Genomic DNA, 24,808 nt, shown 5'->3' on the forward strand with positions numbered 1-24,808 from the left:
CCCATCTTTTCATGAAATGTTCCCTTGGTATCTCTAATTTTCTTGAAGAGATCTCTAGTCTTTCCTATTCTGTTATTCAAGGTTACTGTTCCTACAAAAATATAGACTAGACTCACTGTCATTACATCTTTTGTCACATGGTAAAGGCCACTCATGCAATTTGCCAGGATCATCTACATCAGCAGTCCCCAACCTTTTTGGCACCAGGGACCGTTTTTGTGGAAGCCAACCTGCTCACCTCCTGCTGTGTTGCCCAGTTTCTAACAGGCCATGGACCAGTACCAGTCCATGGCCCAAGCGTTGGGGACCCCTGATCTACAAAATAGCATTTAACACAGTCTTCACATGAAAGGCCTTCACTGAATGTTGTTTGTTCATCTCTCCTGCCAGTTGAAAAGACTATCCTTTGCAGATGTTCTACTGAATGATAAGATCTAAGAGTATAAAACTCTATGGAAAATTAGGAGAAAGAATGCTCCAAAGCTGGCTGTAGCTCCATGTACCACGAGGCAGACTTTTACTGTCCTAAGTCATGCTTCTTTCACTTGTCACAATAAATTCTAGTTAATTGCCCTCAACTGACTTTAGTGAAGCAGAATTAGATACTATCTCTGGAGCTTTTTAATCTTATAAAAAGACTATCCCTAATTAAATTCATACACTCAAATGCAAAATTAATGACAATGTTAATTTTTTATTTTTCGTTTTTATGAACAGGCTTATGACTGTAGATGTTAACGAATTGCTTGTTGAGACATAGATATGTATTTAATTTTACAATGTTTCCATGTTTTTTCCAAAATGATTTTTAATGCATCATTGAAAATCTTCAATTGGAACCTTTTCCCAGCAGCCTATTTTTATTATTGGCAAAAGTCAGAGGATCCATGTCTTCAGGCTTTCATGGCAAAGTAGTTATCTGTATTTAATTTATTTTAGTCATTTTGAAAATATTCATGAGGTTTTTAGTCATATACCATTTGTATTCAGAAGAAGGAAGAGAGCATTCACTTCTTTCCAATCTGGTTGAAGAGACAAAGGGTGTTAGAAGCTGGTATGCAGTCTCTAAAGGGTGTCCACTGTTGCATAATGTTTTATACATAATGTTTTACTGTAAGATGACAGACAGTTGCTCTACAAGGCTCTGAAATCCCAAACATAACTAGGATCTTGTAATGAGCACCATCATGTAGGGAGATGCTTCTGACCCATTGTGAATGAGAGAAAAAAAAGTACAAAATCACCTAACTAGACTGTTGCCATATGAACTAATTATCTTCCAAGTTCCACTGTTGTTTTACTACTTCAGGCTGAATTGGAGAAGGTGAGTGTTGGCATCCCATCAAAGATGATTGAAAATGCCTTTAGAGAGAAGTACACGTTTTAGCTGGGATAGTTATGCGGGTGTTTCATAAAGTGATGAATAAAACCTGGTCATCAGTCCCGACACAGCGGGGTATCGAGGCAGAGAAGTCTGGTGCTTGGCGCCGTATGCAAGAAGTTAAGTGGTGCTGGCACTTGACCAACACCAGCAATGCAAGAATGGTGCGCTTTGAGGCAGCCCACTTACTCCAGGCCCCACCAGAGAACGGTCGACATCGCTTTCTTGGCATTTATAATCAACTTCTCAATTATGACCTTGGCGATGGAGGTAAGCCTAAATTTTAAGAGTTAGCATTCATGAAAGCAGACTGTCCCAGGGTAAAGTTATCCAATCACATTTTACTACTCTATAAACATCTTGTTCTTTTAATATTCACAGAAAAAATTAGTGACCTCTTCAAAATAATCAGGATGGTCAGGGTCCCTTTTTAGTTTGGAAAGGGTTTCTGAAGCATTCAATCTTTTTGTTTTAGGTTAAGACTTCGGACTGTAAGCCAAGTTGCAGTTTGCCGCAATTTCAGACATCTGCTTTACAATGTTGCTGAAAGCATTCCCCCACCACATGAAACCCCGGCATCGGGGTTATACAGTGATGTAAAGTTTATTGAAACATTTTTACATTTGCTTTCTTTGACCACAATAGTCATTTTGCTGTGACATATGCAATTAAACAGGAACAGTGTAAATGCACTGACAATGATAGGATTCTCATTTGATTCTAGTGAATGCTGTTAATTGTTCGCTTGCATGCCAGACTGCTATTGACAAAGGTCCAGGAATATGAGTGGGTTATCCTAGAACAGAAAAGCTCCTTCTTTCATTTTTTAATTTTTATTGAAGTATAGTTGATCTGCAGTTTGTGTTAGTTTCAGGTGAACAGCACAGTGATTCAGCTCTACATATTTTTTTCAGATTCTTTTCCCTTACACGTTATTGTAAACTATTGAGTAGAGTTCCCTGTGCTCTATAATACGTCCTTGTTGATTACCTATTTTATATGTAGTAGTGTGTGTGTATGTCTGAGTTAATCCCAACTTCCTGATTTGTTCCTCACCATTCCCCTTTGATAACTTTAAGTTTGTTTTCTGTCTGTTGTTTTATTAGTATTGTAGTAGTATTATTAAGTATCTAAAGTGAGTTATTGGCTTTTTAGGACCCAGAGCTCAGAATCCAAAGGTGAGTTAGAGGCTTCTTAGGGCCCAGAGTTCAGAATTCAAAATGACCCTTCTTTGGTTGGATCAACATCTGCTGTTTGGTTGTGACACTTGCCTGAAGTGTTGAGATAGTTACCTCTATGTTCAGGGAAAATGAAAAAGAATCAAGAGAGATATGTAAGTGGGAGAGTCCCATGTTATTAAGCTATGTGTGGATGTGTACCTGGGCCTTATACAGGTGAGAAGTGGTATGAGAATGAGGGGGATGCTGGGGGTGAGGGGTGAATGGGGCCTTAGTTATTCTAGTACATCTCCAAACACCGACACACCACCCTCATCCTCTTGTCTGAGCCTCACATTACTTCCTTGCTTTATGGCAATTCTGTGAGATCTGGAAATGAAAAGAGTGAGAAATAATTCACAAGGTTTCTCATATATGTGAACATGTATGTTTATTTATTTAAAGACTCATTGAAGTGTGGCTGAAAATACTGTGTACCCCAGATGTATATCTTAGGGTGTGAATTTTCATAATTAACATAATTTTTCATAATTTTTAAGTTCTTCGGTGAGATTCATGAACAATGCCGAACTGAAAACTTGGAGATGGTATTTAGTAGGATTCAGAGACAGCTGTTGGGGTGTGAACATCTTGAACTGCTATGCTGATACTTGTGGGTTGGTATGGATATGCATTTGTGATTTCTTTGTACATTTCATTAGAAACTCAAAGAGGTAAGATGAAGTATGGTTAAGGTGTAAGTTGCCTCAAGATCAAAAGAACTAACCCTTTGACTTGCAAATCCCCTGAAAGGGAAGGAGGGGTGGCAAGTTGAGAAGCCCCTCAGGAAGTGGAAGGGCTCGGCCTTCTGAGAATTAGTGAAGGAAATTCACCAGAGTCAGGAAACAGCCATGACAGCCCAGTCACCAGGGGGCTGGGCAAAGGTTTGATTAGAGTGGAGATTGATGGGTGGAGAGGGGAGAGACGAGAGTCGGGCCCAGTACCAAAGAGATGTTTTCAGCATCAGCCACAGCTGCACAACAAAACAGCGTCCTTTTTCCTCATGTTCTTCCCAGCATCGTAAATCCGCAAACTGCTCCTCAAACCACATCCTGCAGCATGCAGCCAGAGCACTGGCCCTGCTCTGCTCTGGAACGAGCCATACTGGGGGATGCAGCTGGTAACAGCCCCTGGTGATGCTTTTGTCAGAGCGCCACTGGGCCCTGAGTTGCCTTTGGGTGCCACATGGCTCCAGGGTTCTTGTAGGAACACATGTCCTGAATCAATTACAACCACACTAGTACTGGGCCACAGACAAGCCCCATAATCGTTTTCTTAGCTCTCCTGTCCAAAGTTGGGCTGGTGTTGGCCAGTCTCTGCTGGTCTCAGTCCTGAACTGGCTGGGCCATTGAGCTGGTCCTTGTGTCTCTGTTCCCACTGGGATGAGCAGACTATCCAGAATGTTCTCCCCATGGTAGAGGCCCAAGAGGGCCACAGACTCTCAAGGGCTTGTGATGTCTCCTCTTGCCACTGGTGTATTGTCACTGCAGCCTTGTTCTCTTGGCCAGAGCAGGTCACATAGCCAAATCCAAAGCCACGAGGTAAAAGATAACATATCCCATCTCTTTAGAAGGAGTAGCCACAGAGTCACTTAGATACAGATCCTGGGTGGGGTGGAGAATAAGAAGCAAAAAAATAGAACCTCCTACATCTCCATTAGTGAGGCCAATGTCTCATACCTGATCTGGGTCTGTTCTTACCCTCTGTGAGTCTCAAAATTGATGAGATCCAAGACTGAACAGTCATCATGATGCAAGTCAGGGGGAGGGATGTGTGGTCACTTGCTTTCTTTCCATCCCACAGCACCTAGTAACACATGACCAGGCACGGCACTTAAGATACTACTGCTCCCATCCACGTGGAACAGAATTTGCAAAACAGTCATCTTAGTTGGTCTTTCCACTTAGAGCACATGGTGAGAATATATAGTAATAAATATAGGTTGCTGTCCTTATTGTAGGCAGATACTGAGCACTCAAGTTGATTGGTGGGCACCTAAAGAAGTCACAAAGCTTTTCATTGCTTATCCCAATAACTGAAAATTCCACAACGTTAATATACAGATTTGCCCCATGCTTGCTCCAAAGAACTCACCACAGCTGCTTGGCTTTGCAGGTCTGTGCAACTCGGCCGATAGCTGGATGATCGTGCCCAACATCAAGCAGAACCACTACACGGTCCATGGGCTGCAGAGCGGCACCAAGTACATCTTCATTGTCAAGGCCATCAACCAGGCAGGCAGCCGCAGCAGTGAGCCTGGGAAGTTGAAGACGAACAGTACGTGCCATGAACTCAGCAGAACTATCATCTCTAACCTGCTCTCCTTCCAGCTGCCCCTGGCCCCCTTCATTTCTCTTTTCTCTGTCCCAGGCATTGCTTACAACCTGAGACAGCAAGCAAAGAGCCAGCATAGAGTCAGGGTTCTTCCATCCAATCCTCTATTCCAAGCCTGGCACAGAGCTAGGACTCTTTGTAAATTGCCAACGGTCTTCTTTTCCATATATGTGTGTGTGCACACTCAAGTTATGTCCGACTCTTTGTGACCCCATGAACTATAGCCTGCCAGGCTCCTCTGTCCATGGGATTTCCCAGGCAAGAATACTGGAGTGGCTTGCCATTTCTTCCTGCAGGGGATCTTCCCACCCCAACAGCAGAATCTCAAATTACTAAGTCTTTCTTCAGGTAGCTTCTAGGTCTGTGATTCTCAGTCAGAAGTGATTGTGGTCCCCAGAAGAACACTAAGCCACATCTGGAGTCATCTCTGGTTGTTACAGCTGGGTGTTACTGGTGTCGAGTGGTTAGATGCCAGGGGTGATGGGAAACTCCCACTGTGTCCAGGATGGTCCCAACACCGAAGAGTGAACCAGGCTATGCGTACATGCATCTTATAACACTGTCATCTCCCGCTCTCTCTCTCTGCCCACATGTGTTTTATTTTATCCTCCTCTTCTTTCTCCACATCTTTTTGGTCTAGAAATATTATGCTATATAATATGGTATTTGTTTGCATAAGACCTCCCAGAAGAAAGTCGATTGGAGTATGTCAACATCACATCATGCTTTAGGGTTGCCAGCCAATCTATAGGAAATACATTTTAAGAAGAACCCTCATTTAACCCAATCTGTGATTTTAGTAGTCAAGTAACTTAATTTTACTCCACATATCTGTCCTTAAGACCCATACTCTTAAACATAAGCTAATTTCTCAAGGGTTCTGCTGGTAGAGAAGGAAATGTCTTTGGAGAATAAGGGGAAAAATGAATACATACTGGAAAAAACCTGTAACAGCGTATAGGAAACCCAAATGAACTTTTTGGCCAACCCAATACATACATTGAGGTTTATTCTGTAGAATGGATCTTTGAGGGTTCTTATTTGTACCTTATTGGTTTTACTAAAGATAATGTATTCATTTCATATGGACAGGTAATCTTGTACTTCTAGACATGCAATCATTGATCAGATGTTGTTAAATTATGTACAAGAGGTTGGTAAACTTTTTCTGTAATGTGCCAAATAGTAACTGTTCTGGGCTGTGCAGGTCAGATGATCTTGGTCACAGGTGTTCAACTCTGGTAGAAAAGCATGGCCTGGCCACGCTTCATTAAAACTTTATTGAAAGACACAGGCAGTGGGCTCAATATGGCCTGCGGGCTGTAGTTTGCCGAACTCTTAGGTATACAGATCTTACAATGCATTGAATTCTTTAGCCAAGTAAATGATTAATTTCTTCTGTGAACTAATCTATCCTCATTAAAGCAAAAGCTTTGAACCTAGACAGAGTAGGTCATAGTTTCCTTGAGAAACATATCCATGGCACAAGTAGAATTTGTTCCCTGTTGAGGCAGGGGGTTGGACCTAACACCAGATGGCAAGACCCTGCTCTGCGTATGTGTGGGTCGGGGTGGGAGCGACCCACACATGGATCCATCCATGGAACACGATGGATCTCGCCATTATAAGGCCAGTCTTTTCAATGGCTGTGACCTGATCTTCCTCACTGGGAGAAGGGTAAGTATAACACAGCCTTCATCTTCAGTGATGGCTGTGCCTTTATGGAATTCCTTCCTAACTACCCATTAGGGTCCAGTTATTTTTAAGGCACATTCTATCATCACCTTTTTCTTTTTTTAAAATTTGATGGAAGTACAGATTTACAGTGTTGCATTAATTTCTGCTGTAAAGTGATTCAGTTGTACATGTAGATACATTCATTTTTCATATTTTCCATTATGGTTTATCACACCCTTTAAGCCAATCTATCTTCAGACTCTGTTTGTCTTAGCTGGTGTGATCATTCCTGAGGACCTTTTTTTTTTTTTTTTTTTTTTTTTACAAGCCAGGCCAAAATTTAAACTACACATAGACTTCAGTAAGTCTTACAGTCTTTGAGAATACCCCTGCCTGCTCAGCACTTGAGGATTTTCTGAGGTCCCCTTTAAGGTTTTCTTTGATATGAACAGAAATCTAAAAATGGGTCAGCAAACTACTGCCCATGGGCCAGATTCAGCTACCTGTTTTTGTGAATAAAGTTTTATTGGCACACAGCACTGCCCATCTGTTCACCTGTGTCTCTGGCTGCTGCCATGTTTCGACCACAGGGTTAAATAGCCCCAGAAGAAACCACATGGCCAGCATAGCTGAAAATAGGAAAATATCTGGCCTCTTACAGAAAAAGTATGCTGGTCCCTGATCTACAAGAAGGAATTTTAGAAGTGCCATTGTCATGTTTTTATCCAAGAGTGATACCCTTTGGCCTACCTGCATATGATGTAACACACACAACTGCTCCAGGTCTCTGCGTCAGTTTCTCAGCCAGCATCCTGTATTGCCATAGTCAGACTTAGCAGACTGTTTCTGGTGATTGTCTGAGCACTGTGCAGAAGCGGCCTTCCAATACAGCAGTGGAGTTTGAATATCATGGTATTTGCATCACATTGTAATCCGTTTCCTGCCTTTAAGTGTCTGGTACCCAATGTGGTTGAATGACAGGATGGCCCCCACACCAGTGTTGAATTTTCAAAGCAGTAACAGTTAATGAGAGGATGGATATTCAGGTGTGATTCGGCCAGAATTTTACAATGGTTCAATGTTCAAAACACAAAGACAAATAAATGAAATAGAGAGGACCTTATTATGTCTATAAAGGAACTTTTACGTCTATAAATGAACTTGGGACTCAAAAACCCAGGTAGGTAGTAACCTGCCACATTTTCCTCCTGATCTTATGGGCTGAAAAATAGCCCATTTGATCGTCATTTTAAGCTCATGAGAATACTGCTCTAATTTTGAACAATCTCAAAATAATATAAGCCATTAGAATGTTGTGAACATTAAAACCTGCAGTCTTGATGTGTTTGGTTTCTGAGGTCTATTGAGCATGAATTCATCTGAAGCCGACTGAACAGGGGAATGGTTGAAAATGAAGTCTTCATTTTCTCCTCCCTTCCAGGATGATGTAGGCCAGCACATTAACTGTGCTGCTGGTGTGTAGCTGGGATGCCCAGCAAAGCTTGCACCACAGGCTCTGCTTGACCCTCACCCATGCTGTTGTTGAACAGTGAGGGAAGCAACCTTGCACCCACAGCTCAGAGCTGACTGACTGCGAGCTCTCGGAGGCAGGGACATGTTTGTCTACACGATTTTACCGTCCTTTTTAAAGCTTATTCTGAAAATATGTTCTTGCTTAAGTTAAAATCCACAGTTCTTTTCATCTACCTTGTTTGTGTCTTGTAACCCTGCTTCTAGGCCAACCATTTAAACTGGACCCCAAATCTGCACATCGAAAGCTAAAGGTGTCCCATGATAACTTGACAGTAGAACGTGATGAGTCATCATCCAAAAAGAGCCACACGCCTGAGCGCTTCACCAGCCAAGGCAGCTATGGCGTAGCTGGAAACGTGTTCATTGATAGTGGCCGCCATTACTGGGAAGTGGTCATAAGCGGAAGCACATGGTAGGTACTTTGACTGAAATGTATTCTCTTTCACATTCTCCTCCACCGTAGATAATCACAAGATATTGAACATAAACCCCTGTGCTGCACAGCATGACCTTATTCCCCACCTTTTATACGCAGTAGTTTGTATCTGCCAATCCCAAACTCCTAATTTAGCCCTCCTCTCTGCCCGCTTTGGTTATCACAAGTTTGTTTTTTGTGTCTGTGAGTCTGTCTGTTTTGTAAATAAGTCCGTTTGTGTCATATTTTAGATTCCACACAAAAGTGATATCATATGGTATTTGTCTGACTTACTCCGCTGAGTATGATCATCTCTGGGTCCATCCATTTTGCTGCAAGTGGCATTATTTCATTCTTTTTTATAGCTGAGTAGTATTCCATTGGGTGTATGTACCACATCTTCTTTATCCATTCAGCTGTTGATGGATATTGTCCTACAATTATTAAAAAAAAAAGCACACCTCATTCTATACTTTGTCAGACCATCAACCCAGCCCAAGGTCCACCTTGAAGAATAATATGCAAAAAAGCTTTATCAGGCAGCTGTTGTTATAGTAATGCTGCATAATAAACACCCCAAAACTCAGTAGCTTCAACCAACAATCACTTACTACTGTTCACTGACACTCACATCTCTGGGATAGCCGATCAAGGCTAATCTCAACTGGGCCTTGCTTTAAGCTGCAGGTTGGATCTAGGTCTGTTCCATGGGTTTCTTCATCCTGTTTGGACACGTGGGCTACTCAGGTCATGTCCTTCTTGAGGAATCTGAGAATATAAACCCAACTACACAAGCACATTTCAAACCTCTGCTTGTATCATGTCTTACTAACTTCCCATTGGCCAAAGCCAGTCACACAGCCAGGCTCAAGGCCAGTGGTACAGGGAAGTATATTCCTCCCATGGAGTTGAGAGGAGAGAGTGAATATGTACTAAGCAATCATTTAATCTACCATTTGGCCAATAAGAAAAATAATTCATTTAACTCCATCCATTTTTTATGTGCAGCAAGACTTGAGCCCCAGTCCCTGTGAAAGCTAATATGCTAATACTGCCCTGTCATGCCTTAAAGCATGGGTCAGCCGACTACAGCCAAACCTGGCCCACTGTGTGTTCTTATAAATAAACTATTTATGGGAACACAGCCAGGTCCATTCTTTTCCATATTGTCTATGGCTACCTTTGAGCCACACAGCAGAGTTGATTAGGTAAGACAAAATTCTGTGGTCCACAAGGCCAAAATATTAGCTCTCTGGCCTTTACAGAGAAAATTCACCAATTCCTACTTTAATTCCTGCTCTTCATCACTGAAGTTAATTTCTGTTGCCTTGTATGTTTTGTGACTCTAAACTGGGCCCATCAGTGCTGGGGCGGAGCAGTGATCCTCGGCCGAGACTCATTTCAAAGTGTCCCTTAGATCCAGCCCAGTGACTTGAGCCCACTGAGTTCTCTAAGCCCAAGGGGTGGAGGTCAGGGCAGTGGACATGGGAATTGGTGAACTCTGCCAAGCTCACCTTACAAAACTGACCTTGCCCGTTCCACAGCCACAAACCGTACCTCCTACCCTGCCCTTCTGTCTCATAGATGCCCACTTAAATAGCTCCCTTTATGACCAATTATAATTTTTACTAACCAGCCTTTATCTGGCACAACTTTATGCCAGGCACTGGCATGAGCATTTTACAAATGGTAGTTCATTTATTGATCCTAACAGTCCCAGAAATGTAAGTACTAATACCTCATTTTACAGATGAGCTGACTGAGGCCCAAGGTGCACAGCTCATAGGTGCAATCAGGGTACAAGCTGTTAGCCAAAGGTCCACAAATGTTGTCTGTAAAGTGCCAGAGAGCCAGTATTTCTGGTTTGCAGGCCAGATGATTTTCTCCCAACTGGTCACCTCTACTGTTGTGGGGGAAAAGCAGCCATAGACCACACATTCATGAATGGGTGCAAATAAAACTTTATAAAACCAAGCAGAGGGCCAGATTTGGTAAAATGCTACAGCCACTATGGAAACCAGTATGGAATTTCCTTAAAAAAACTGATAAAAATAGAAGTACCACATGATCCAGCAATCCCACCCCTGGGCATATATCCAGAGAAAAGCATGCTTTGAAAAAATACATGTACCCCAAAGTACACAGCAGTGCTATTCACAATAGCCAAGACATGGAAGCCAACTAAATGTCCATCAACAGAATAAAGAAGATATGGTATAAATACACAATGGAATATTACTCAGCTATTAAAAAAAAGAGTGAAACAATGCCATTCACAGCAGTATGAATGGACCTAGAGATGATCATAGTAACAGAAGTCAGAAAGACAAATACCACGTGATAGCACTTATATGTGGAATCCAAAGTATGATACAAGTGAACTTATCTAAGAAGCAGAAACAGACTCAGGTGGAAAACAGGCTTATGGTTGCCAGGGAAGGAGGGGATGGGATGGACTGGGAGTTTGGGACTGGCAGATGCAAACTGTTACATATAGAATAAACAATAAGGTCCTATTGTATAGCATTGGGAACTGTATTCAATATCCTGTAATAATTAGTCATAAAAAGAATGAAATAATGCCATTTGCAGCAACATGGATGGACCTAGAGATTATCATACTAAGTGAAATCAGACAGAGAAAGACAAATATATGATATCACTTATACGTGGAGTCTAAAAAGATGATACAAGTGAACTATTTACAAAACAGAAATAGAGTCACATATATAGAAAACAAATTTATGGTTATCAGGGACAAAAGAGGGGAGGGTTAAATTGGGCAATTGGGATTAACACATACACATTATTTACTATATATAAAACAGACAACTAATAAAGACCTATGGTATAGCACAGGGAACTCTACTCAATACTCTGTAATGACCTATATGGGAAAAGAGTCTAAAAAAGAGTGGATACGTGTAGGTGCTCAGTTGCTTCAGTCATGTCCAACTCTGTGCAACGCTATGGACCAGAGCCCACCAGTCTCCTGGGTCCATGGGATTCCCCAGGCAAGAATACTGGAGTGGGTTGACATGCCCTCCTCCAGAGGATCTTCCCAAGATATGTGTATTACGTATAACTGCTTCACTTTGTTGTACACCTGAAACTAACACAACATTGTCAAATCAGCTGCTCCAAGAGATTTTTTTAAAATATATCCTGTAATAAACCATAAAGGAAAAAACACTTTAAGGCTTACTGTGGTGTACTTAATAAGTGATAGTTGAATCTTTGCTTTAAAAAAAAAAAACAAACCCTAAAACTGAAAACTGCCTAACTTGCAGATGATGAGTATGGTAACAGTATTTAGTTTTGAGATAAAGATGCTAAAACACTTATTTTACAAAAAAGAAACCTTTCACTTCAAGTCTATGCAAACAATGTAGTATGTCTAAGTCCTTTACAGTGTTGATACACATTCATAAGCTTGGGTGTTGTCTTTTTCCAAACGGTTTGCATATTAGCCAAGCAAGTAGGTTTTTTCCCCTCTTGTGACCCTCAAGGTTCTCTTTGCTCAGAACATCCCTGCTTCAACATCCCTCTGAAGGACGAAGGACAGATCCTCCCCCTATATTTGGCTCTGGTCCAGGCTGGCATTTACAATGTGTAGCTGCACTGGGGCAAGATAAAAGCCCAAAGGAAAATACAGTGAATTTTTGCAGGTGCAAAAGAGCAAACATTTCTAGTTAATTAACGGGCTCTGTTAATCTGGGACAGAATCCAGTGTCTAAATAATTACAACCCCCTTAATAATTACTTATGATAAATGATACCTGATCATTATGATCTCATCCCCATTGACGAATGGTGTGGGGAATTCCACTACACCACTTCAGTTATACAAACACAGATCAGCATTACCTTGAAAACACCAGATGTCAAAACCAACTCGTGAGGCAGGGGGAAAATATTCTCACATTAATTGCCACGCTTCAGATCTTTACAAACTCGTGTCCGTTTCAGAAAATTGTCACGTAGAAAGTAGTTTAACATTTCCTGGGAGGTGTTAGCGAGGAAAGGGTGACCTTTACTATCAAATGCCTGTAATACTTTGATTTGCAACAGCTAATAATGCATGTATTTTCTTGTGAAGTATAGTGCTGACTTGAAATTTACTTGTATGTTATAATCCATGCTATGGGGCATGGTAACATTACTCTGAGAAACATCATTTTATACTTTTTGAATTCTCTGAGTCTCACTGCATACCTTAATGGAACATTGCCTTCCGCCTGCACCTTTCAAGCTCACTGGAAATATGCACATAATTTTACAGATTAATGATAATATAATGGTATTTTCCATTGCTTAATGGACTAGACACGTAGTTATTTTCTTACTCTAATGCTGTTAATGTGCTCTTGGTATTTTAGGAAACGGTGTTAACTAAATGTGGGTTCATGCAAAGATTACAGGAACCCAACTTAAGGGGGAAGGGGCGAGATTCTAGATTTTGCTCATTTTAACCTTCTCTTGGTTTTCCCATTTGCTAAATGAAGTCAGTCATACTTGCCACAGCTACTCCATAGCGGGTTCAATTAAGGTTCAAATGGGAAAGGAATGTCAAAGTTCTTTACTAAAAAATAAAAATGGTGTACAAGCAGCAAGAAGGAAACAATACAGAAACGTGGCTATTTTGTGATGCAAATGCAAGTTTCAAATTATCTGAAAAGGGAAATGGTGTCTGCCAGGACAGATAGAACGTCTTGCAGGAAAATACTGAAAAGTGCAAAACAAAAACATTTCCAAAGTGTCTGTTAGGGTTCAGAGAAAAAGAAAAGTCTTTTTCTAGGTATACCAAGGAGAAAGAGAGCCAAGGCTTCTGGGAGCCCGCTACTCCTCTCCTGGAAGGCGGAAAGCTATTCACAGCCCAGAGGCAAGGTACACCCAGGAGTCTGCCCAGAAACTTCCACAGACCTCACGTGTGCTGTCTACTGTCTGGAAAACAGTGTTTTGCCTTCTCTTAGAACTTCTGGATCTTGTGCACGGATGTCAGTGGCAGAATCTGATCCGGACTCCATATTGGAAAGAGGATTCTGGGAAATGCAGCCCCAGGAGTGTCCCTAAAATGCTGAACAGAATTGACGAGGGTGAAGTGCAGAGGTTTGACAGCACACAGGCTGGTACCCTATGCTTGCCAGAGGATCAGTTCCATCCTCTCTTAATTCAGTCATGGTGTGTTTTCTTTTTTGAACACATCACTCTTTAAGTGATTATATTCTAAATCCAGCACATGATGTTTGAAAGAATGTCATTATGTCAAGACCAGTGCAGTTTTTCTCTCTACGGCAGGTAAGGTACCATATGTCAACATCCAGTTAGACTGGTTTCTACTATAACACGTTAAGAATTGAACTCTGAATCATTCACTATTTATTAAGAATGATGGGTTTTGCTTATCTTGTTGTTTAGTTGCTAAGTAGTGTCCAAGTCTTTTGCGGATACAGCCCACCAGGCTCCTCTGTCCATGGAGTTCTCCAGGCAAGAATACTGGGGTGGGTTGCCATTTCCTCCTTCAGGGGATCTTCCCGACCCAGGGATTGAACCCACATCTCCTGCATTAACAGGCATATTCTTTATCACTGGGAAGCCCTTGCTTATCATAATAGCTGAGAAATACTACATTATGGAGGCATGTTTCAGCAGGCTGAAAAGAGATTAAGAAGCTTAGAACACTGTAGAAAGAATTTAGAACTTTTTTTTGAGCGGTGACAGAACACTTAGATTAACTAGGATATCCATAAGCTCAGAGACATTCAGGATGTTTGTAAATACAGTAGGAAATAAAACCAAAAGGGCTCCTCTGGTGAGAAAAGGCATTAGGGAGTGTTGTTTAAGTCATGTGGCCTTTTAAATCACCCTCGGGTCAAATTCCTATTCTGGTAGTTATTAGTCATGTGTCATTGGGCAAAGATCATAAAATAACAATTACTGACTATTCTATGCCAGGTCTTAGGCCCAGGATCTTAAACACATATTCTTTTCTTAACTCCTCAAAATAACTCTGAGACACAATGACAATCATTGTCCCTGTGTTACAGATGAGAAAACTGAGGCTAGGAGATGACAAAGAACCTATCCCCATAAATGAAACTCATTTTCCATGCTTGCCTTGTGAAGTCATGGAAGATGACAGGCAAGATGTCAGTTGAAAAATTCAAAGAAGATCAGAAGATCTTTAGAAGGTCAGAAGAAGTCTAGGGCTGTGCTGTCCAAGATGGTAGCTATGGGCTACATGCAGCTCTTGAAACTAACTTGACTGTAATTAACTTAAAAGTGCAATTCCTCAGTCTCACCAGCCACAGTTCAAGTGCCCAATAGCTACATGCAGCTTGTGGCTACCATATTGAACAGAGCAGAACATGTCAGTCATTGCACAAAGTTCTACTGGATGCCACTGGTCTCATGAATCTACTGCATGGGTCTTCATGAATGTAAAAAAAAAAAAAAAAAGACAGCCAAATACAAAGTTCTGATTCTCTCATAACATCCGCACTATAAACAGGAATTTGAGTCAATATAATGGCCCCTTTCTGCCAACTCTTATGTCCAGAAGGGAAGAAGATGGGGAAGAGGGGTCAGGGTTCTTGCCCAAGCTTTCACTAAAGAGGGAATAGGGATGACCAAGGATCACAGAAAGGATTTCATGTATGTGTGCAATGTGGCTCATGGTTCTTGTCATTGCTCTTTTGTGTCTGCAGGTATGCCATTGGCCTTGCATACAAGTCAGCCCCAAAGCACGAGTGGATTGGCAAGAACTCTGCTTCCTGGGCGCTGTGCCGCTGCCACAATACCTGGGTGGTAAGACACAACAGCAAGGAGATCCCCATCGAGCCAGCCCCCCACCTCCGGCGTGTCGGCATTCTGCTAGACTACGATAATGGCTCCATCGCTTTCTATGATGCCTTGAACTCCATCCACCTCTACACTTTCGACATCACATTCTCGCAGCCTGTGTGCCCCACCTTCACTGTGTGGAACAAATGTCTGACCATCATAACAGGCCTTCCCATCCCTGACCATCTAGACTGTACAGAGCAGCTGCCCTGAGCACGTGGAGCTGGTTTCTGGGGGATATAAAGGGTGGTGGCCACCATTTTGGGGACTGAGAAAGCACAGGCTTCCAGAATGTGGTTAAATCTCACAAAAAGCATCCAGAAATCAGCTAAGATAGAACTCCCAATGGGTGATTCCCCCCTTTCACTGTGTTTTGTATTAAGTACAGGCTTTAATAATTTCTTCACCCTGTTTTTGTATTTACAGGAAAATTTATAGATTATTTATATAGGAACATAACCGGGGATTACAACTCTTAGGAATTCTCTGGTTTTGCACATTAGGAGGCCTGTAAGTTTTATCAGTTCTTGACAACCTTTATTCTCAGCACAAGTCTCTGAGCTTGAGAAACAAGATCTTTTGTAGTTTTGTGTTTCTCCACCTTCTCACATCCTCTTTCCTACAGATCTCATGGCAGGTCCTGTCACCCCAACACTAACAATATGCCACTATTTTCAAACTAAAAAAAATAGTTTTGAACCTAGTAGGGAAGTAAGTGGGCTTTCTGACTTGGTTTCTTGTGAAGCATTCAGCGATGTCAGAAGGATTTATGGATCAAGTAGGATGGAGAGAGCAACAGAGAAGAGGGAAAGACTTGACTTGGGAGCCGGGGATCTGCTATTGCAAAACCTGTAATTACCCTTCCATGGTTGGTAGGATGATGCTGGGAGAACACGAACAATGAGATTGCAATTGAAAAAATTCACCTTGAATCCTACTGATGATTCAAAAATTCAGGCCGATTTGTGTTTTCTCGGAAGTGGGATTCTGTGTCATGATAGAAATCTATTTCCTTCTTCCTTTTACTAGTTTCTTTAGGCCTGTGAAGTTTCTTCAGTATGTTTACTAGCTGTCCTGTGTCCCACTCCCCCTGAATAATTTTTGTCACTGGGGCTGAGGAAATAAACATTTTCTGTCACAAATGGCAGCACCACTTTGGATCGATTTTGCTCTCTAGGACATCAACATATGGCCCCAACCACCAATACCACATCCAACCATAAGTCACCAAAAAACATTTGTATTTATGAGTTGGTAATGACAAGGGACATTGCATGAAGTACTCTTCTCTAGTATACGTGCTTCAAAAGTTATAATAAACAGACCTTTAAACACATCTCGAAAGATGTAGAAGTCCCTCTATATTCTAGTATAGTTAAATAGAGTTGTAAGAAAACAAACAAAAAAATCAAACTCACTATTCTCACTTTGGAACCTGCTAGTAGAACCTGCTAATGTCATGTCAGATACAATGCTCAGTGTGCTGACCTAAGACATTGGAGTGGTCCATGACATAAGGCTTTTTTGCCTTCCCTGGTGGCTCAGTGGTAAAGACTCCACCTGCGGTGTAGGAGACCCAGGTTCGATCCCTGGGTCAGGAAGATTCCCTGGAGAAGGGCATGGCAACCCATTCCAGTATTCTCGCCTAGAGAATCCCATGGACAGAGGAGCCTGGCGGGCTACAGTCCATGGGGTCACAAAGAGTCAGACATGACTAAGCAACTGACACTTTCACACTAAGCCATCCTAGGACTCAAACCAGGAATCTGGCAATGGTTCTACCTTGATGAAGGGCATGACATCTCTCAACCATTTCATTTGCTAAAATTTATCTGGGCTGCTGGGGTGGCCGTTTTGACAGACTGGGGGATTTAGACACTGTTTTATTGGTTTTGTTTTTGAGCAAATCAACGAATTGTTTCTTTGAAATTCGTTCACCGACCCACTGTTTCAGCATCGCATTATGTGATCATGAGTCTGGGTTTCAGGGGCAGCTTCCCCAGGGCTTCTGCCTCTACACTGGCAGATGCACTCCTTTTTCTTAACAGATAGATTCTATATATTTACTATATTATTTATACCCAGATGAATATTTTGATAGTGACTTAGAACAATTTCACATCTAAAAGATGGATGCCTCAATGGAAAAAAAATTACTCAGTCTCTGACAACTTAATGGAATTTTTTTCTTTTTACAATAGAAAAACAATGTGCATTAGGCTTCCCTGAATATACCAAAAGGGTTGGCTTAATAATTTTTACAAACTTTTTTGGTAGCTGAATAATGGATATTTTCATGCACTTTGTACACTAACAGGTTTTAAATAAAAGGGTCTAAAACTCAGCTTCTGAGATTTTTTAAATCATGGTCTCCAGGTACAATAAATGCTCCAGTTTGCCTTATGATGTTAATCTAAAGCATTTATGAGGACAATATTGCCACGAACTATAATGCTTTTTCAGTATAAAGTTACTACTCCAGTTTTCACTGCAAGCCATTTAGGTTATGTTTTGGCTATTTTTATAAGGACGAGGGATTATGTTAACATTTTGTTGTGGAAGTCTCACTCTTTGCTAACTTAAAAACATTGTGGATTGTAGCGATTACTATTTCCATGTTGTCATATTTACTGGAAAATATGTATATGATGAAAGGCCACAGTGTTTACTTTCATTACTGTAATGATGTAGACAAAATTTCCATGTGGATTTTTTTTTTGAAAGTCTGAAAAATATATGCTATCAACATTTGTTGCAGTAGAATTCTTTAAAAGGATTGGGGGCACGGCATTTTGTTTTGAGATTCTTCCTTCACAGAAGGCATCACAATACAGGGGGAAAAGAGCTGGCAGTGCCAGTTAAATTAATACACAAAATTGATGCAACGCCAACCAAGGCTTCCAGGTCCAACGTCGTGGGTGTGTGAACACTGCTGGCACCATCTTGAAATGCTCAGTAATGCCTGGACGAGGGGTTCTTCATTTTCGTTTAGAACTGGGCCTCGCAAATTATGCAGCCAGTCCTCAAAACTGAACTCTGAAACATGGCGCCTCTCTCCTGATGGATAGAAATGAAGAACCCCGAATCCACTGTCTAATTCAAGTAGGAATCGAGATGGGTTAAGATGGAGAGTGGACTTGGGTGAAGATTTTCTTTCTGGCTTTAAAAGAAAGTGACTTCAAAAACTGCACATGTTGATGAGAGTTTCTGCTGGAGAAGAGGCGAAGGCCTGAGGACCAACAGGCATTTCATTATGGTACTGAGATCTCGAGACTTTCTGAGGAACCAAACCAGTGCCCCCCAGCGAACGTGGAAATCCATTTCAGCTCCAGGCACATGGGCAGTGCCTGCAGAAACACACACATGTCTGCTCGCATACATGTGCTTTCGGTGTTGGGAACCAGATGATCTGCTCTACCCTTATAAAATGTCTTTTAAAAAAAAGGATACAAAGATGGTAATGGGGATGGGAGAATGTTTTTAAAATAGTGCTTCTGAACATGGGGGCAATCTGGCAGTGTCTGGAGTCATTTTGGGTTGTTGCAACTTGGGAAAGGAGGTGCCCCTGGCATCTAGTGGGTACAGACCAGAAATGCTGCTCAACATCCTATGGTGTACAGCACAGCCCCCATGACGAAGGATTATCTGGCCCAAAATATCAATAGTGCCACAAACTATTTTTTAAGCAAAACTCTCACCAATTTTTTCTTTTCACTCGTGATTGATTCAATGCCTGGTATATCAAAAAAGAAACCGGGCACCAAAACCTTCATCTTTAAAAAAATATTTACAAAATTGTTCAGAAAATCTGAAAGGCAATGCAAGCCTTTGTAAATGGGAATCCACTGACAAGTGTCACAAAGATGCGGATGTGATTTGTTTGGTCGGGAAACGAAAGTCTGTATGCTGCTCTTTTCACCCGAACAAGTTCAGTTCCTGGTACTTGAGTCATGCTGTCACACCCTCAGCCCAAGCTCTCCATTGCTGTTGCTTTCTGGTTTAAAATAAAATCATTTTTGTGGTTCCCACGCCCTCTGTCTCTGCCTGTGTCTGTTGCCTTGTCACCAAGGCGTGTTTTCACCTTCACTGTTTCTACACATATTTATTCAACTTCTGCTAATCCTTCTACCACTTTGCAACATATAATCCATCTTCTTTTATGCCTGAAACATTCCAGTGTCCACCATCCAGCCTCTCCCTAATCAAAATACAGGTAATTGACAAGATGCAAAATAGTATCCCACCCTCCCCTCCCCCCAGGAATTTGAAACACAGTAAGAGAAAACCTGTACAGGAGCAGAGATCAGAAGAATGGCTTGGTTTCTAGACTTCCAGAGCAGGTGGAGGAGAGGAGGGCACGGAGGATGTGTATGGATGGGTGAGGGTCTTGACAGCATGGTCTGGAACTATCCCAGCAGTTGGTTCATAAATCTATCCCCAAACCCCTCCCCTGGCTAACAGGACTTGACTTTCATAAGAAACACAAGCCTTTTGGACCTGAGTCAGCACTCTGAAGGCTTGGTCATGGGTCCAAGGCATAAGCGGCACCTGTACACTTGTTACATGAGCCAGCCCTACCTACCCCAGAACCACCCACCAGACAGAACCTGCGGGGCTGGGACCCAGCCCTCCAGGGGATTCTGCTACAAGCAGACATGTGTGAAGTGCCGCTGTAGGGGGCTTTCTTCAGTCTCATATCCCACAGAAACATGCACATAGAGCCTGAAACACCTTCTCGAGGTCATATGCTTTAGAGGCACCATGGTGTAACACACTGACTTTAATCTGGCTGAATATGAAAATCTTGTCCTATTGCTGCTGCTTTGCAGGTGGCACTAGTGGTAAAGAACTCGCCTGCCAATTTAGAAGACATAACAGATGTGGGTTTGATCCCTGGGTCAGGAATATTCCCTGGAAGAAGGAATGGTAACCCACTCCAGTATTCTGGCCTAGAGAATCCCATGGACAGAGAAACCTGGCAGGCTACCATCCATGGGGTTTCAAAGAATCAGACATGACTGAAGCAACTTAGCACGCATGCACACTGCTACCTTTTAGACAGGGATGTGTGTGTGTGATAGTCACTCACTCGTGTCTGACTCTTTGCAACCCCATAGACTGTAGCCCACCAAGCTCCTCTGTCCATGGAATTCTCTAGCCAAGAGTAAGTGATTGATTCAAAAACCAAATAAAAGTGAAAGTTGGTCACTCAGTCGGGACTGTAACTCACCAGGCTCCTCTGTCCATGGGATTCTCCAGGCAAGAATACTGGAGTGGGTTGCCAGTTTCTTCCTCATGGGATCTTCCCGACCCAGGGATCAAACACAGGTCTTCCACTTTGTGGGCAGACTCTTTACTGACTCAGCCACCAGGAAGCCCTTTTTTAGCTCCAGGTCTGAAGACTTCCTAGCTTATCCTATGGGCCTCAATGCCAAAAACCACAAATTGCTAATTTAATAGGTCATTTTGTATCAAAAGGTCAATTATGGAACACCTGCTGTGTGCTAAGTCACTCAGTTGTGTCTGACTCTGTGACCTCATGAACTGTAGCCCACCAGGCTCCTCTGTCCATGGAATTCTCCAGCTAAGAATACTGGAGTGGGTAGCCATTCCCTCCTCCAGGGGATCTTCCCGACCCAGGGATCGAACCCAGGTCTCCCACATTGCAAGAAGATTCTTTACCATCTGAGCCACCAGGGAAACCCACGAAACACCTAGAATTTTTCAATTAAAAGAATATATTATTTGGGTTCAGATACGACTCAGACCGTGTTAACATTTTTTTTCTATTGTGGGTTTTGACTTTTTCCCCTAGCACTTAGATTTATTTGATGTACCCAAGTCTTAAGTTTATCAATAAAGAAAAAAAAATCTCCATTTAAAAAAATGCCAGTTTCTGAATCCCATCCTGAAAGATGGGCTGACAAGGTCCTTGGTGTGGGCCAGCACCCTGCACTTTCCTCTGAAATGATTCTCAAGTGCAGCCAGGACCAGCAGCCCACAGCACCACAGGGCTCAGCCCCTTTTCTGTCAAAGTCAGAAAGGGACTATTTTAGGGTTTGCAGGCCATACTGTCTCTGGCAGCTACTCAGCTCTGCAGCTAGACAGTGAAAGCAGCCAGACAGGATGTGTCAACAAGTGGGTGTGGCTGTGTTGCAATAAAACTTTATTTACAAAAACAACCATGAGACTACATGCGTCCCATGCTATGACTGGCCACAGCAGATACAGTACTGGACCAGTGGACTGAAACTCCCAGGGTACTGTCTGTCTAGCCTTCACTCATGGGGTCTCAGCTATGTCCCCCCATGGCTTGGGGCCTCTGTGAGCTCCCAAGTCCCTTCCCAAAGAATCTGCCTGCAATACAGGAGACCCCGGGTTCAATCCCTGGGTCAGGAAGATCCCCTGGAGAAGGAAATGGCTACCCACCTCAGTATTCTTGCCTGGGAAATCCCATGGACAGAGGAGCCTGGAGGGAGGGCTACAGTCCATGAGGTCACAGAGTTGGACATGACTGAGCGACTAAGCCTTCTAACACTGAATTCCATCAATTCTGAAATTACAGAACTCATAAGAATTCAGTGCAGAGTGCTTAAGACAGAACCATGAAAGAGGCTATTAAAAGATGCTTTCGTTCAACAGAGTAGCGTGTGCCAGTTCCAGTGATTAGCTTTACCCCCTTCATAATTCTGACTTAAATCAGCCCTTCTCACAAGTGATAGGTATGTAAAATAGATTTCCTTTAGTGAGAGTTTTCAAGTATGTTTCATTTCAACTTTTGAAATGGAACAGATGCTGCTGTAATTAATCATCTTTCAAAGTCAATCTGAAGGGCATGTCATCCACTCTAGAGAGTAGCCCCCAGCCCCCTCTTTTACAAACTATTATTTTGTAAAATAGAGAAGCAAAACAGGTTGAAGAAGAGAACTGCTTCTGATTATAACAGAAACATAAAGAGAGGCATATGGAACTTTCAAGATTCCTTCCCCTGGAATACCATTCTCACCGTGGGATGTACATTCAAGAACATAAAGTAAAAACAGGGTCGAGGGCATATGGAAAAACCTTTCTTGTAGTTGTCCTGTATTAACATGGGTGATTTATGGAAAGGAATTCAGGTCTCCCTTTGAATCTTCATATTCTCTAAGAGAATTATAAAAGCATGATTAAATAGGAAGTGTAGCAATTAACAAGCAAATCTGTCATGGCCAAAAACCAATTACCAATTAAGGAGAGACACAGAAAAATGATTTAATGAACATTAGTTCTTTAGCACGGTCTATTTATCCTCAAAGCTCAATTTTTGATTATAGTCATTAAATGCTGGTCAGTAAAATATTTCAGATAGTAAAGCTATCTCACCTCTTCCCCGATCTTATTCTCCCTTCAGCTTCTGCCCTCTCTGGCCTCCTCTTTTCCCTCAAACTTCTCAAAGGACTGGTCATATGTTCTGTTTCTGTTTCCTCGCCTGTAATTACAGCTCCCCTCACTCACATCAGCCATCGTGTCTTTACTCTACCAAATAGTGCTCAGCGATGTCAGAAATACCATCTGCATTGATATATATTTCCATGATGGCCTGACCTCATCTTGGCACATAGCAACTTTTGAAATGTTAACCCACTTCAGCTCTTTCTTAATCCCTCTAGACTCAATGCCATCCACATCCAGAGAGAATGCCATTCCCTCCTTTTCCATGCTGGGCAGATGCCCCCCAGATCTCTATCTCTAGGTCTAATTTCTCTGCTGAGCTCAGCACTATATATTGACCTGCTTGCTTGGTCATCACTTTTGGATGCTTAAGTGAATGTGATAGTCACTCAGTCATGTCTGACTCTTTGTGTCCCCATGGAGTGCAGCACGCCAGGCTTCCCTGTCCATCACCAACTCTTGGAGCTTGGTCAAACTCATATCCATTAAGTCATCGATACCATCCAACCATCTAATCCTCTGTCGTCCCCTTCTCCTGCCTTCAATCTTTCCCAGCATCAGGGTTTCCAATGAGTCAGTTCTTCACATCAAGTAGCCAAAGTATTGGAGTTTCCGCTTCAGCATCAGTCCTTCCTTTTCATAACTGGACATGGAACAACAGACTAGTTCCAAATAGGAAAAGGAGTACGTCAAGGCTACTGCTTATTTAAGTTGTATGTAAAGTGCATCAGGAGAAACACCGGGCTGGAGGAAGCACAAGCTGGATCAAGATTGCTGGGAGAAATATCAATAACCTCAGCAGAAAGTGAAGAAGAACTAAAGAGTCTCCTGATGAAAGTGAAAGAGGAGAGTGAAAACGTTCAAAAGCATCAGTTCTTCAGTGTTCAGCTTTCTTCATGGTCCAACTCTCACATCCACACCTGACTACTGGAAAAACCATAGCTTTGACTTGACGGACCTTTGTTGGCAAAGTAATGTCTCTGTTTTTTAATATGCAGTCTAGGTTGGTCATAGCTTTTCTTCCAAGGAGCAAGCATCTTTTAATATCATGGCTGCAGTCACCATCTTCAGTGATTTTGGAACCCAAGAAAATAAAGTCTATCACTGTTTCCATTGTTTCCCCATCTATTTGCCATGAAGTGATGGGACTGGAGGCCATGATCTTAGTTTTCTGAATGTTGAGTTTTACGCCAGCTTTTTCACTCTCCTCTTTCTCCTTCATCAAGAGGCTCTTTAGTTTCTCTTCACTTTCTGCCATAAGAGTGCCATCATCTGCATATCTGAGGTTATTGATATTTCTCCCAGCAATCTTGATTCCAGCTTGTAATTCATCCAGTCTGGCATTTTTGCATGATATACCCTGCATATAAGTTAAATAAGCAAGGTGACAATACTTTGATGTACTCCTTTCCCAATTTGGAACCAGTTTGTTGTTCCGTGTCCAGTTCTAACTGTTGCTTCTTGACCTGCATACATATTTCTCAGAAGGCAGGTCGGGTGGTCTGGTATTCCCATCTCTTTAAGAATCTTCCACAGTTTGTTGTGATCCACACAGTCAAAGGCTTTAGTGTAGTCAATGAAGCAGAAGTAGATGTTTTCCTGGAATTCTCCTATTTTTTCTATGATCCAACGGATGATGGAAATTTGATCTCTGGTTCCTCTGCCTTTTCTAAATCCAGCTTGAATATCTGGAAGTTCTCAGTTCATATGCTGTTGAAGCGCAGCTTGGAGAATTTTGAGCACTACTTTGGTAGTGTGTGAGATGAGTACAATTGTGCAGTAGTTTGAGCATTCTTTGGCATTGCCTTTCTTTGGCACTGGAATGAAAACTGACCTTTTCCAGTCCTGTGGCCACTGCTGAGTTTTCCAAATTTGCTGGCATACTGAGTGCAGTACTTTCACAGCATCATCTTTTAGGATTTGAAATAGCTTAGCTGGAATTCCATCACCTCCACTAGCTTTGTTCGTAGTGATGCT

The 24,808-nt window shown here is 42.1% G+C and overlaps 1 protein-coding gene across 4 annotated transcripts in view; it reads left to right on the forward strand.

Moving 5' to 3' along the window:
* The window catches only part of MID1 (midline 1), a 194,817-nt gene extending 175,386 nt beyond the window's left edge, over positions 1–19,431 (forward strand). For all 4 annotated transcript variants that reach the window (XM_061408168.1, XM_061408166.1, XM_061408167.1 and 1 more), the window contains exons 8-10: positions 4,714–4,875; positions 8,347–8,554; positions 15,265–19,431. In XM_061408168.1, coding sequence (XP_061264152.1) covers positions 4,714–4,875; positions 8,347–8,554; positions 15,265–15,613 — 719 coding nt within the window. In that variant the 3' untranslated portion in view covers positions 15,614–19,431. The remainder of the gene's footprint in view (positions 1–4,713; positions 4,876–8,346; positions 8,555–15,264) is intronic.
* Positions 19,432–24,808: the final 5,377 nt, after the last annotated feature.

Source organism: Bos javanicus, chromosome X, assembly GCF_032452875.1.
Source record: "Bos javanicus breed banteng chromosome X, ARS-OSU_banteng_1.0, whole genome shotgun sequence".
NCBI lineage: Eukaryota > Metazoa > Chordata > Mammalia > Artiodactyla > Bovidae > Bos > Bos javanicus.